This window comes from Lampetra planeri, chromosome 23, assembly GCF_965212315.1.
Source record: "Lampetra planeri chromosome 23, kcLamPlan1.2.h2, whole genome shotgun sequence".
Taxonomy (NCBI): Eukaryota; Metazoa; Chordata; class Hyperoartia; order Petromyzontiformes; family Petromyzontidae; genus Lampetra; species Lampetra planeri.
Genome location: NC_136129.1, coordinates 6,862,846 through 6,876,794, shown reverse-complemented (window position 1 = coordinate 6,876,794; position 13,949 = coordinate 6,862,846). Strand labels below are relative to the sequence as shown.

Below are 13,949 nucleotides of genomic sequence, written 5' to 3'. Positions count from 1 at the left end.
GGGAGGGTCAAAAATCGGCCAAAATCGCGCGACGTCATTTATGGACCGCCCCTTAAGACAAATGAAACGCATGACACTGACCAAACGATACAATACAAACGAAATCAAAAAATGTCTATTTTTAAGTGTCAAACAAACGTAAACGTCACCATGTTCCCACGGCGATGATGTTGGCACGGACTCCGCACGTTCTTACTTTCCCGCGGTAAAATGACGTCACCGCCTTACCCCGCACGCCACCGCTTAAGAAAACGTTCGCGTGACGTCACCAAATTGTAACCGTGATGACGACAATGATGACGTCACCGCCACATACATTCGCATTCGTCACCGCGTCAACAAAGTTCTGGCGGTGATGACGTCCACACCCACCGGGGGCAAGGCAGCGGGTTGGGGGGAAGATTTGACGCCTACGTCACGGCAAGCCCCCCCCTCCACCTAACCCCTTCGCTCAACGTCACCGCGTATTCGTGACGTCACCGCGCTTCACGGATAGTGGGGGGGGGGCAACGGTAAGGAGGCGGGAAAGTCCCGGCGCCGTGACGTCACCGCGTCACGGCACAGGCGTGTGACGCGGTGACGTCGCGGCACACGACGCCTGGGACGCGATGACGTCACCGCGGCACACGACACGACGACGTGCGACGCGGTGACGTCACCGCGGCACACCACACGACGACGTGCGACGCGGTGACGTCACCGCGTAAACGCAGACGCCGCCGAATCGTGAACTCCGTCGACGTGGCCACGCGGAGGCGGCGGCGGCGCCGATGAGAAGAAGCAGCAGAGGGGCGACCGCGAGTGTGCGGCAACGTTGGCGGTGGAGGTTTCTAGGAGGCCGGGCTTCTATTCCCCTTGTTTGTCTGCAGGCTGACGTGAGGGGAGAGAGAGAGACACACCAAGACTTCGGGTGGTTGGTGGCGACGGTGAGGTGGGGGGGGGGTGGACGATAGAATAAACAAGCAAAGTCATTAATGGCAATGTACAGTGCTGTGTCTTTTTCTGCAATATTTTGCTGTCTTTACTTGGATTTTCTGTTTGCACTCAGTCACATAGTCACTTTAAGATGTTTTTTTGTTCATGTTTTTGTTGTTTGTTCGTTGCGGTTGCACCCGATTCAAGAGCCGAATGGCTCACAGGGCTTTACCTAATAAATTAACTTGAACTCGTCTTCAAAGACGTTTGGTTGGCGTGGAAGAGTAGGCCGAATACACTTTAAGCAGTGGTCGTGACCAAGCGATTGTGCAGAGCCACGCAATTTTTTCTACGTTTTTTTTTTCTGAAAGCTTTATTTGTGGATTCGGTGACTTGCCTTGGGCCGTGTGTTTGTGTGTGTGGCTTCCCTGGCGCTGCCAGGATCGAGCCTGAAACGTCGGTCAAGGATAGTGAAGAAGGTTTGGGGCGATGGGGTAAAATGACTTTAAAAGCCACAACAGCGCCCTTGTGACGTCATCGCGCCTGTGACGTCATCGCGCGGAGGCCGTGGTGCGTTCGTTTCGACGTCAAACTCGGGCCGGCGGTCAATTTTAATTGTTCATAATAAAGGTTTTTGGGTTCGATCGCGTTATTATTTATAAATGTGTCGTAACCCTCCACCACCCGACACGGCCAATCAGTCAAAAAAAGTGTCACGTTGACAAAGGACAAATAGTTCACTACTTTAGCCCACCGTTGTTTTGAGTGAATTCACAACATTTATAAATAACGCGCTCTAACCCTAAAAAAACCCCCTTTATTATGAATAATATTGGTCGCGAAAGCCTACGTGTAAAATTTTTATTATCTCATTAGTTATATTCTTGGTTATTTCGGTAAAGTCACGTAGAAGGCAAATAATAAAATTATAAAAATATAAAACAATACAATTCTCACGACGTTTCGACTGCAACACAAGCAATCATCATCAGGTGTGAAATCCACAACAATAAATAAAAATTTATCCCATTAGTTGTAAAAAAAAATCCAAATCTTAACGAAAAAGAACCAAATTCATTTATTATTATTTTATTATTATTTTCTTACCTACGTGACTTTACTGAAAAAACCTAAGAGTATGAATCATTGCAGTCACGGAAGCTTCAAATCTAGAATTAGGCTCCCTCCTTCTCTGAGCATCACGCGAGGCAAATCACGTGCAATCCTCCTCGTCGTCGTTGTTATAAATCTACTGCTGGATTGACCGGCCACGCCGCACGGGTCGGTTAAGGTTAACTTGACCACGGATTTGTGACGGCGGAAACAATAAGAGGCCAGAGCATATTAAATACTGTACAATACGACGAATTATATTCTGACATGACTTAAAATGATTGAAAGCAAGAGGACGTTTTTTTATTACATTATTCTATATTAACTTTCTTTTCACCACGTGTTTTATTGGAACACCATTATTCATGTATTAACCAGTGAACTTGTTAAATGCGAATATACCCGTTGATTGGGACCCTTTTGACTTGATGGTGAGGTTTGGTTGGGTAACGTTACTTGCAATGCCGACATTGGATTGTGCTCAGCTTGGCCACGTCCCAGAGCAGTTCCCTCTTGGCCGCTCGAGGCTGATGCTCTGGACATGTGGCTCAGCGCAAGCATTTCAGGGCTTTACGAGTGCGCATGTGTGGACTGTTGAGTGTCAACAACTTCTTCTTGGTTCTTTCTGTAAAGTCACGTAGAAGGGAAATAATAAAATAATAAAAATAAAACATAATAAAATAATTCTCACGACGTTTCGGCCACAACGCAAGCAGTCGTCCTCAGGTGAAGAACAGGTCTGTCGGAAAGACAGCGTCTGAATTTCTAATTTTCAGACGCTGTCTTTCCGACAGAATTTCTGAATTTCAGACGCCGTCTTTCCGACAGACCTGTTCTTCACCTGATGACGGCTGCTTGCGTTGTGGCTGAAACGTCGTGAGAATTATTTTATAATGTTTTATTTTTATTATTTTATTATTTCCCTTCTACGTGACTTTACCGAAAGAACCAAGAAGATGAATCCCTGCAGTCACGAAAGCTTTAAATCGAAATGTCAACAACTTGTACAGTACACTATATGCAATCTCTTCATGGGTTCAGCCACGGAGGTGAGATGTTGTTTCCGTCGCCTGGTTTGCAGGAGGAATATATAGGTTCGATCCCGACCCTGACGATGCCTGTATTATATTTGGAGTTTTGCGTGTTGTCGTAGTCGCGTCACGCGTGGATTTTTCTCTATGTCCTCTGGTTTTTCCCCTCCACGTTTAGATACATGCGTTTAGTTTAGATTATTTGGCGACTATAAATTCCCTTGTGATATAAGCCATTTCGATGAGTGACCACGTGTGGGCAGGTCACCTCTGAAAAAGAGCTAACAGCTCAAAGGGCTTTACCTGGAAAAATTAAAAAAAGAAGTTAAGTTATTGTATACAGTAGTTTTCAAGTGCAAAATAATGTCAAGTGTACGCAACCAGAGATCTTAAGCTATCACTCAATGAAAGTCAGTGGAGGTGGATTCCCCCATGTCCGTTGACATTATCACCGGATGCTGTTTAACATAATACACTGGACATGCCCACTTGATATTGTATAATCAGTGTATCTTTTGGTTTGACAAAGTGTTTTTATGAATTTACACTTGTTTTTTTTAGAAACAAACGAAACTTGAAGGATGGAGGGAGATGAGAGTAAGGTGGACGCTGCTGAGGAGGAGGTTGCCGAAACTGTGGACGTGGAAATGAGTGCCGTTGTGAGCGGCACAGAGGCAGGAGCAGAACCAGTGGTACTCCTACACCATTCTCGACACTTCCATAGAGAAGGAGGTCCTGCATATAAACTGTGACTGGGTGGAAGGCTTGTCTCTGTGATCACATTTAATTTTTTTGATCAGACTCTCAATGTTCAATTCCAAGATATTAGGTTTGAATAGAATGTGTATTCTGATGTCATGGTCAAAGCCCTACATGTTAAGATTTTCACATCATTTATAAATATAACATATCTGAGGTCCTTCTGTTGTTACCCATGCCTTCCTTTGATAACCTATCATCATGCCTTCGTGACTCTAAAAAATGACTTCATTGATGATAATCATTATCATCAATTGTGTTCTTTCAGGCAGAAGATTCCAGCTCCACAGGTAGCGGAGAGAATGAGCCTGTGTCAGCCAACCCTGATGGTGTGGATGTCAAGGAGGTTGCCAAGGAGCTTGCCAAGGAGGATGTCAAGGAGGTTGTCAAGGAGGTTGCCAAGGAGGTTGCCAAGGAGGTTGCCAAGGAGATTGCAAAGGAAGAGGTCAAGGATGATTTCAAGAAGGATGCCCTGAGCACAGCCGATACCAGCGAGGGTCCAGGAGAGACCCAGACAGCTCAGCCCGCCACTCGGAAACGACCAGAACCCAAGCCGGGTTCCCCTTCCCCCGTGGAACCAGACACCCAACCGCAGCCACCACAAGAGGTGCCTGGCATTGTCGGATATCCGTCATAATTTCCATTATGGGCTAATCAGTTTCGCATGTTTGGAACATGCACCGGCAGTGTATTTTTGAACGCCCGCTGACGGCAGTGCAGCCATGATCGAGAACCAGTGATGTGAGAAGATCTTAATGTCTGAGTGCCCGTGTGTTTTTTAATCATTTGCACAGGTTATCTCTAAAAGATGACATTGAATATTCTCAGCCTTCTTGTGAGCTCTCGCATGTATTTTACTATCAGTACAGTTGAGACATCGATCGTGTCCTGATAATTGTTTTGTGTGGGAAAACTAAATTCGACTGACCAGCTCACATCGTATTAACCTTATTAATGTGTGTCACACATCTCAAAATTTCTATCATCGTAGCATTGCACTTTTGCACGTTCTTTGCAGGCATTAGCTGGATGTATGTTGAACTTCTTACGTACTGTGCGAAATAAGTTCAACGTACACACGACCCACAGAATGAATGAATTTTGCTGATGGCTGTGATTTGTTGGTTAGGCTTCTCAAGGAGGGGGCTGGGGGTCGTGGGGCAGCTGGGGAAAATCCCTTCTTACCTCTGCAACTGCAACAGTCTCCTCCGTTGGTGAGTCTCGCGTTATTTCCACAACATGCACATTTACACCATTTGCATCCAATGTGATTTTTTTCAACAAATATCGTTGAACGTTTCTAGCGGTTTCCTTTAAGTTAAATCATTTTGAAATTTTAGTCCAATAATAGTTGGAACTAAATAAAAAATAACTGTAAAAATACACTTCGTTTAAACCAGAAAAGAGCATCCACTTGAAAATAAGATAATTGCCAATTTGAACAAGTTTCAGATGAGTGTAATTATTATTTTTAACTTCAAGGTAAGTAATCCAAGCAAGAAGGGAGCGGTATCATTAGCTTTGTGATGCACTTTAGATAAATGGTCAACTGTGTAAATCATAGGGGAAACAAATTTACATACAAGCAAATGAAGGGTTTGAGTCTGACACTTCGTGTTTTATGTGACTTTACTCCTGCGTTTGTTGCCGTACCTGTAGGCCATGGAATAACACACGTCATGGAGAAAGCCGAAGCTTCTCTGGGCATCCCAACACCGGCTGATCTTTCGGCAGATCAGAAGCAGGCCGAGGATGCTGCAGTGGAGACCACCACCCCACCAAATGAGACAGGTACCTCGACGGGGAATGTGCCGACTTGCACCATGAGTTCAGTACCATATGTGTCATACGTCACCGTGTGTTGGCCTGTGCATTGACCTACATATTTAATTGTTTTACTCCTGCCAAACCCATAAGAAGTTTGAACTCCTTGGGTTTTCTTACAGCGACGGAGGCAAGCGGCAGCCCTGTGGTGGAAGGGCAAGGAAAACCAGTTTCACCGACGGGTGGGGCGTTCGGCATGCTGTCTAAATACGGTGGCATGACTGCATCCGCGATTACAAATGCTGTGCAGAATACGGTAGCTCATCTCATTTGAAATCCACATCGGTGCATTTTTACACGCCTTGCATTTAACCCATTGACCGTGTTCAAAATCACGACTCCTTTTTCCACGTGTTGATGTAGAGCAAGACCGTCATCACTGGTGGCCTCGATGCACTTGAGTTGATTGGCAAGAAGACGATGGACATCTTGGCGGAGGGGGACCCTGGTTTTCGGCGTACAAAGGGTCTTCTGCACAAGACGACCACCCTCTCTCAGGTCAGAGACTCACAGGTGGATGTTGTGGAGGTACTGGCCAGTTGTGGTTAAGCAGTGCCTCATAAATGAAAACTGTAAACATTTTTTGTAAACTATAAACTATTTAGTTTAATTAGGTAAGGCTCACTGAGCTATATAAAACAGAACATAAAAGGTAAAAAAAAAATTCAGAAGTGACCTGGCCACAAATGATAGTTCAACGAAGTGGCTTATCATTTGGAAATGTATAGCAGCCAAACACTCTTTAACGCATGTTTCTCAATGTGTCGGGAACAACCGGAGGACGTGGAGAAAAATCCACACGACCAAGGGGAGAACATGCAAACTCCAAATATACAGGTTTCAGGGTCGGGATGGAACCCACGACCTCTTTATTGACCAGGCGAGGTAGTTAACATCTCGCCACCGCAGCGCTCCAAATCATCATCATGTCCTTGTGGCATTACATGGAAAAGAAAGGACATAATGGTGTTAAAGTGAGGTACATGCAAGGATCTAACTGGGTGTTTGCGTGTTTTCAAAGTGTGTTTAATTGCATTGTCATGCCATGCGGTTGACCATAGGTCCTGCGGGAGGCCAAGGAAAAGGAGGAGCAACGTCTGTCTCAGGAAGGTGCGGCCGGGGTGATTGGTGATGGGAAGAAGGCCCACTATGGCCTCCTCTTCGATGAGTTCCAGGGCTTGTCTCATCTGGAGGCCCTGGAAATACTGTCCAATGAGAGTGAGAACAAGGTACATGTGATGCAGGCACAGCCACTGTGCGTGTTGTGAGTGTCTGGACGCTAACATTTTTAAAATATGCCTAAGAGACACCTACAACAGTTTGTACAAACACGTGGTATTTTTGAGTGTGTGGTTTTCTTCGTTCAACGAGGTGACATGCATATTATGCTGCTGACAGAACCTTTAAATACAGGTATCCCATGATTTATGAGCGTTAAGTTTACGAAATGTTGCGTTCACACAATTGACAAATTGTGGACACTTTTCGATTCACGAAATCGAATTTCCGAAAGTTCACACAGCACACGCCATGAGGTCAAACAAGAAGCACCCGGGAGGCTGCATCATCCATCCACGACAGCGTCACGGCACCCCTTCAGTGTGACAGTAATGCATTTCTATTGGCGAGTTTCATGAAAATTGTAATTTTTTTGTAAATGTATTATTATTCAATCACTTTAATATTTATGTTCATTGTTATTGTTATATTGTGAAAAGTGATATAGCTGAATATTTATGTTAGGAGTAGAGTTGGAATGACTGTCTGAAACACATCCCCAATATTTTGTATAAATTAATGGGAAAAACCATTCCGATGTACGAAATTTTGTTCTACGCTTGTTTTTTGGAAGAACGCATTCCTTTCATAAATCGACGGGGGATACCTGTACACAGTAGCATTTACACAGACTGAGTTGTTGTATGTATTTAGTATAATTATTTGTACAGTAGAACTTATTTGCGAGTCTGTTACCTGCAACTCCTATTATCTGCGGCACCTCTGGATGTGGGACTTCCCCCCCCCCCCGCCAACTTCCAAACTGCGGCTGCATCCCTAATGCGAAGCCAGCACTAATTTCTATCATAATTACACTTGTGACCTCATTAAGTGTCAAAAGTATGTTTCGTGATAGTGTACCGAGGACAAATCTGCATTCTAGGGGTGACAGAGCTTTCGGTAGTCGGACGCTTTATTTGTGGAATGTCTTGCCCCAGGCCGTTAGGGACACTCCGTCAGCCGAGGTTTTTAAGGCCCGTCTGAAAACACATTTACTTTCTCTTGCATATCCATCTGCGTAGAGTTGTTTTATTCTAAGTTTTAATGTTAAGGGTTTTTACTGGGATTGCGTTGTAAAGCACTGTGAAGCCGTGTGTGAATTGCGCTATGTACTTTACTTACTTTGGTATCGATTGCATCTTTAAAAAACAAATCTCACGGAAATGTCTGCAAGAACTTAAAATGCCCGCTGGTGTGCTCTATGTAGGTGCAGGCCGTGATAGCGGCATTGTCGGGAGAAGACCTGGATCGCACTCGGCATGAGTTGGAGCAGATTAAATCTGCGCTCGCCCTGGAGGAGTTGGATGAAGAGGCGGAGGCCACTGACGAAAAAGGTGCTGTGGTTAGCACCCACAACCGTTTAAAATGTTTTCGTATGACATGGGACTGACTTTCAGTCTAAATGTTACTGGTTATAGCCATCATAGTCGACACAAATCTGGAGCTGGGATGTTCCGATTGTTGAAATGATGGGAGTATTGGTACGATTATTTGACTAACGCGCACTCCATATGTTTTCAGGAGAAGAGGGCCATGATTTTGTGAACGTCATAACTGAGCTCCTCTTCAGCCTTCACGTTGGGGTCACACCGGACAAACTCAACAAGGTAGACGCCTGCAGGCTGCAGGGAGTGCAGAACGCGTTCAAAGTGATGCCGACGTTGGTTTGTAAAATAAGATGCACACACCTGAGTGGTAAAATTCTCGCGTGTGACTCAGGCGAGAGAAAAAGCGGACACCTGGCTGAGGGAAGTGGGTGAGGAGACTCTGAAGGAGGAAGAGGAGGACAAGAATGTGGAGGAGAGCCCGAAACAGAAGAAAACCGTGCAGGCAATAATAAGAAACCGACACAAGACAATTAACATTAACACACACACAGTAATAGAAGTGCCACTTTAGTCAACTTGATAAAAGTAGAGAAATCGGCATTGTTGGTGCAGTGCCACGCTAACGTCTAGCCAAACGACGCCTGGCAAATGTCTTGTGCACACGCATCGCTTGCAGTGATCATTTATTACTGATGAAGGTTATTTGTCAACAAAGTGTGTTTTGTTTTTATCCAACGATGTCCGAGTGGACAAATCATCAAGCATGATGATGACTAACACCCAAGCGTAACTGACTTTGACGAGATGACTGATGAAATTAGCGAGTCTGTATGAAAACATAGACTAAGATAATTTTGTTTATGTAATTCGAGACTGCAGTGCACAGAGGAAGACTGAAAATGGTAATTTGCTATATTTGTCGGAAATAATTTTTACTCTGTTCACTGCTTGTCTGACCTGATAAAACAGGGGTGAGGGGGAGGAAGCACGTACCCCTAACGCCCACATTTAATAACGAAGGGTGAACTAACATTTTGACTGCTTTAGATATTTCGATTTAAAGCTTTCGTGACTGCAGGGATTCATCTTCTTGGTTCTTTCGGTAAAGTCACGTAGAAGGGAAATAATAAAATACAATTTTTTAAAAATTATCTTTTATTTTATTATTTCCCTTCTACGTCTACGTGACTTTACCGAAAGAACCAAGAAGATGCTTTAGATATATAAGTGAATGGCTAAATCAAAGCTACAGACGCCTAAAAAACTGGACTCAAAATTCCACAACTTATCATCAACTAGACTTATCCCTATGACCGAGACGAAGCATGCCGGCTCAATTAACGCTAATTGCACCAATGGCCCCGGCCCTGGGTGTTGCAGGACATCCATGGCTTGTGCATCGAGAGCCTGGCGGAGGTGACCGCTCGCTCCATAGAGCAGTTCCACAAGGCCGGCGAGCTCATCCTGCACGGCACGGAGCAGGAGCACACAGCCCTGCAGAGGGCGCACAGCCTCACCAGGCGAGTCCGCCACACGCCGCCGCCCCCACCCCCTTGCGTGCCAGAGGTCGCAAACGGGTTTTGATTCCTTACCCGTACCCGGCCGCACCAGGGTCGCAAACGGGTACCCGTACCCGTACCTCTGGGATGAAGCCATGTTGCAGGCGCGGGTGGGTTGATTCTAGGAACTTGAATTGTGAGAAGAGACAAGACGTTGGGAAATGAGTGACAAACAGTTACTCACCAGTGACTCACGGTCTACCCGTACCCGGCCGCACCAGGGTCACAAACGGGTACCCGTACCCGGCCAGGTACAGGTAGCCGGGTATCGGGTAGGGTACGGGTATTGGGTACCCGGTTGCGACCTCTGTTGCGTGCCTCGCGTGGCTCGACAGTGTCACCGCCCCTGTGTCACACGTTCACTGCTTGTTTCAGTGCTTCGTGGTTTGAGCATTAGCGGGTTCCCTGTTTAACAATGGGGCGCGGAAGTATTAGACGCACGTACAAGCCGACTGCTTTCACGTTGGACATCAAGGATGTTTGTGTGTGTAGCAGGCCGCGTGTGCTGGTCCAAATTGGTCAAATAGCTTGCAGATTACGCAAATTGGTCAAAACCACACTGCTGTTCCTGTGCCGGTGTTTCAGTACCGGGACAGAAACGGCAGCACGGCCTGAGTCCCCAAAACGCTGCGTGAGCTGTGTGGCTTCTTCGTAGGATCAGCACCTACCGCTCCGTTCTCCCACTCGCCGCCTTTCCCCCACCACACTCCCTGAATGCGGGGTGGGAGTTGAGAAGCAGTCTTACTGAGCATACTTCACCGTGCTGATGAGTGTGTGTTGGTGAAAGCGGGGAGCATAGACATGGTACAGGACAATGGATGTTGGTTACACTGCCTTTTTCTGCCCATGAGTTGGCCTCACAGTACCTGTTATGCATGATGGTCGCCCATCCATTCACTATCCGGGCGTATGCTGGGTGATTTCATCATTGGCCTTTAAATTTCGATTTAAAGCTTTCGTGACTGCAGGGATTCATCTTCTTGGTTCTTTCGGTAAAGTCACGTAGAAGGGAAATAATAAAATAATAAAAATAAAACATAGTAAAATAATATAATAATATTTTATTATTTCCCTTCTACTTGACTTTACCGAAAGAACCAAGAACATTGGCCTTTACTTATAATGGTGGCAGTTGCCACCGACTCATAATTTCCCTTCAAGTCCTGAAGAAACACCGATTAAAATATAAATCAATTTACCAATTATAGTGACAAATTAACAAGCTGATTTCACACCCCCCGTAGACCAGTATTGAACTATGGATTTCGGCGATGTTATCTCAGATTTTTTACGAGGATTTTTAGACCTTTGGAGTCATGTAGCCCACTTAGTAACGTGTGCAATGTTGTGTACTTTCTTTGCTTCTTTCAGAACCAGTGGTGCATCTATGTCTTGATGTGCTCACAGGAAAACATAACTGCCGTTTTATTTGATTGTAGGTTAACAGTGGTCTTGTGCAAGGAGTTGTCGACGCTTTCAACAAAGTTTACAAACTGCTTGAGCACCGTTGGGGTAAGAAAACATCCCTTAAATTTCGATTTAAAGCTTTCGTGACTGCAGGGATTCATCTTCTTGGTTCTTTCGGGTAAAGTCACGTAGAAGGGAAATAATAAAATAATAAAAAATTTACATAATAAAATACAATTCTCACGATTGTATTTTATTATGTTTTATTTTCATTATTTTATTTTTTCCCTTCTACGTGACTTTACCGAAAGAACCAAGAAGAAACATCCCTTACTTTATGAATCGCACCAATCTAATAATGGATTTTATTATTTCAGCCATTTTATGACACTCCTCTCTGCCGTTTGAGTCGGTGTCCTTTATCACGATCACTCGCATTCGATGAGTAATGACTTCAACTGTCATCACAGGCTCACGAGAAGTCAGAGGTGCTGAATCCACTCATCACCAGCATTTTCTTGGAGGTAAGCTTTACCCCGTGAGCATGCACACAGTGTGCGATGCACCAAATGTCCAATTCACCTGTGGCTCCAGCATATAATAGGCATTTATTGTATTCGAATACATTGTTTAAAGTAATGAAGAAATGCCTATGGGAGCAAAGGCCACACGATGTTCAATTCAGCTCAATTCCGTGCTGTCTGGTCGCTTTCCTCCATTGCAGATGTGTCTTAGTCTGCCAAGAATCCTCACATCACCCCAATGTCTCTTTGATTTCCTCTTGACCTGTAGTGACATAACAAACGCTTCCTCATTTAATCGTTTTGGGTACAGTAAAAGTCCTCTATTTACGTTGGGTATGCTTCCCGGGAAAACACAAGACTTTGTACGAAACGATGTAAATATAAACTGAACTTTCGATTTTAGAAAGTAATGCCTCAAAAGTGACCTGACCACATATGAAAGCTCAACGAAGTGGCTTATCACGTGGAAATTTACATCAGCCAAAAACTCTAAACGCATGTTGATTCTAAATGCGGAGAGAAAAACCGGAGGACCCAGAGAAAAATCCACGGGGAGAACACGCAAACTCCAAATATACAGCAGGCGTCACGGTCGGGATCGAACTCACGACCTCCTGATTGCCAGGCGAGGTAGTTAACATCTCGCTACCGTGGCAGCCCTTATACCTATTTGCCGTTGACTTAAGATTATATACATTTTGGATACGTTCCTGGGGGTCATTTTTCATACAGAGTACTCACCAGAGATTGCTGCGGAGATTGCATGTAGAGAGAGTAGCGAAGCGTACAGTATGGCGATTTGTAAACACAGGCTTGAGCCCTCGCTCGAGGTCGCTGTTGGCGTAGCGCGCCGTCGTCGTTATGCACACGCGGCCCGTACGACTGCATTCTTTCAATTTTACGAAACAATGTAAGTGAAATTTCGATTTAAAGCTTTCGTGACTGCAGGGATTCATCTTCTTGGTTCTTTCGGTAAAGTCACGTAGAAGGGAAATAATAAAATAATCAAAAGAAAACATAAAATAATTCTCACGACGTTTCGGCCACAACGCAAGCAGCCGTGAAAATATAAGTGAATCAACGTAAATAGGAGCAATTTCTCTGAGTTGCCTGTGATGTTTTTTTTTCTTTCTCTGCCCACATCCTTTGTTATCCCCAACCTTCACCTACAACGCAGGCCTCAAACAGCACGACGTACATCCAGGATGCCTTCGCACTGTTGCTGCCCATACTACAGGTTTCTCACATTCGGCAAGATACGGACTGTGCCTCCTCCTCCTTCGCCTAAGGCTGATGATATGCTGAGTTGTAGCGCACGTCACTCCTGCGGTGTGCCGTCATGCCCCAAGTAAACTATAAAGGGATCAGCGGGAGTTGTGCTCTCTCGTGGACTGAACAATAATGTGTTTGCACTCACCAGACCTTCTCAGTTCCCCTGGGTTTTTGTCTCACGTCTTGATGCATCGCAAAAAGATTGGCTTATCAACGAGGACGGGTGGCATGGATTGCTAACACTTTTGTCTGAGTGTTGAGCCAGCACCTCTGGGATTGGTTCGAATCTCGGGGGGGGGGGGGGGGCCTCGATGAAAGATTAAACCACGTTCTCAAGCGCAGCCGGATTTAAGTTCCTGACTGGCATTCTCAAGTGAACTTGCCGGAACAAACATCTCTCGTACCTTGCGCTTGGCAAAACGAATGCTATTAAATTAAGAACAAACATCCGCGAAGAAAACCATTACCTTGTTTACATTTAAAAACACTACCATTACCACACCCATTGAAAGTAACGGCACAAAAGTTTGTTCAAAATCCAGTGGTTTGCATTTGCAGGCTTTTGATGTCCCTGTGTATCTTGACTGACTGAGGCCAAATTGATCGGCCAGTGTCAACTTGCCATGAGAGAGGATATTTAAAGTGTCTGTTATTTACGAGAGGCGATTGAATGTCTGTGGCCTGACATGGAGAGCAATAAGTGAAGCTTAGGAAATGTATCTTGACACACATTCTTGAAAAGGGCAATTAACTTAGGCCATTTGTTTCAGGGTTTTAACCCCTACCAGGATGGAATGTTCCTCTTGCTTCTTAAACCATTATTTCACAGCACGTAATTTCACTGCCACTGAAACATTTATTTTTCAGCAAATCACAATTTTTTTTTTCTTTCTCTTTTTCTTGGTTCGGTAAAGTCACGTAGAAGGAAAATAATAAAAT

At 44.9% G+C, this 13,949-nt stretch overlaps 1 protein-coding gene across 1 annotated transcript; it reads left to right on the top strand.

Annotated features, from left to right (window-relative positions):
* Window positions 1-705: 705 nt before the first annotated feature.
* On the top strand, window positions 706-13,949 carry LOC144726362 (protein FAM114A2-like). The gene is made up of 15 exons (XM_078605000.1): window positions 706-926; window positions 3,621-3,751; window positions 4,087-4,425; window positions 4,948-5,032; window positions 5,478-5,609; window positions 5,765-5,898; window positions 6,006-6,140; window positions 6,704-6,871; window positions 8,128-8,254; window positions 8,442-8,527; window positions 8,640-8,750; window positions 9,629-9,768; window positions 11,247-11,319; window positions 11,685-11,738; window positions 12,916-13,949. The coding sequence occupies exons 2-15, from the start codon at window positions 3,641-3,643 to the stop codon at window positions 13,024-13,026; spliced, it is 1,806 nt and encodes a 601-aa protein (XP_078461126.1). The 5' UTR covers window positions 706-926; window positions 3,621-3,640; the 3' UTR covers window positions 13,027-13,949.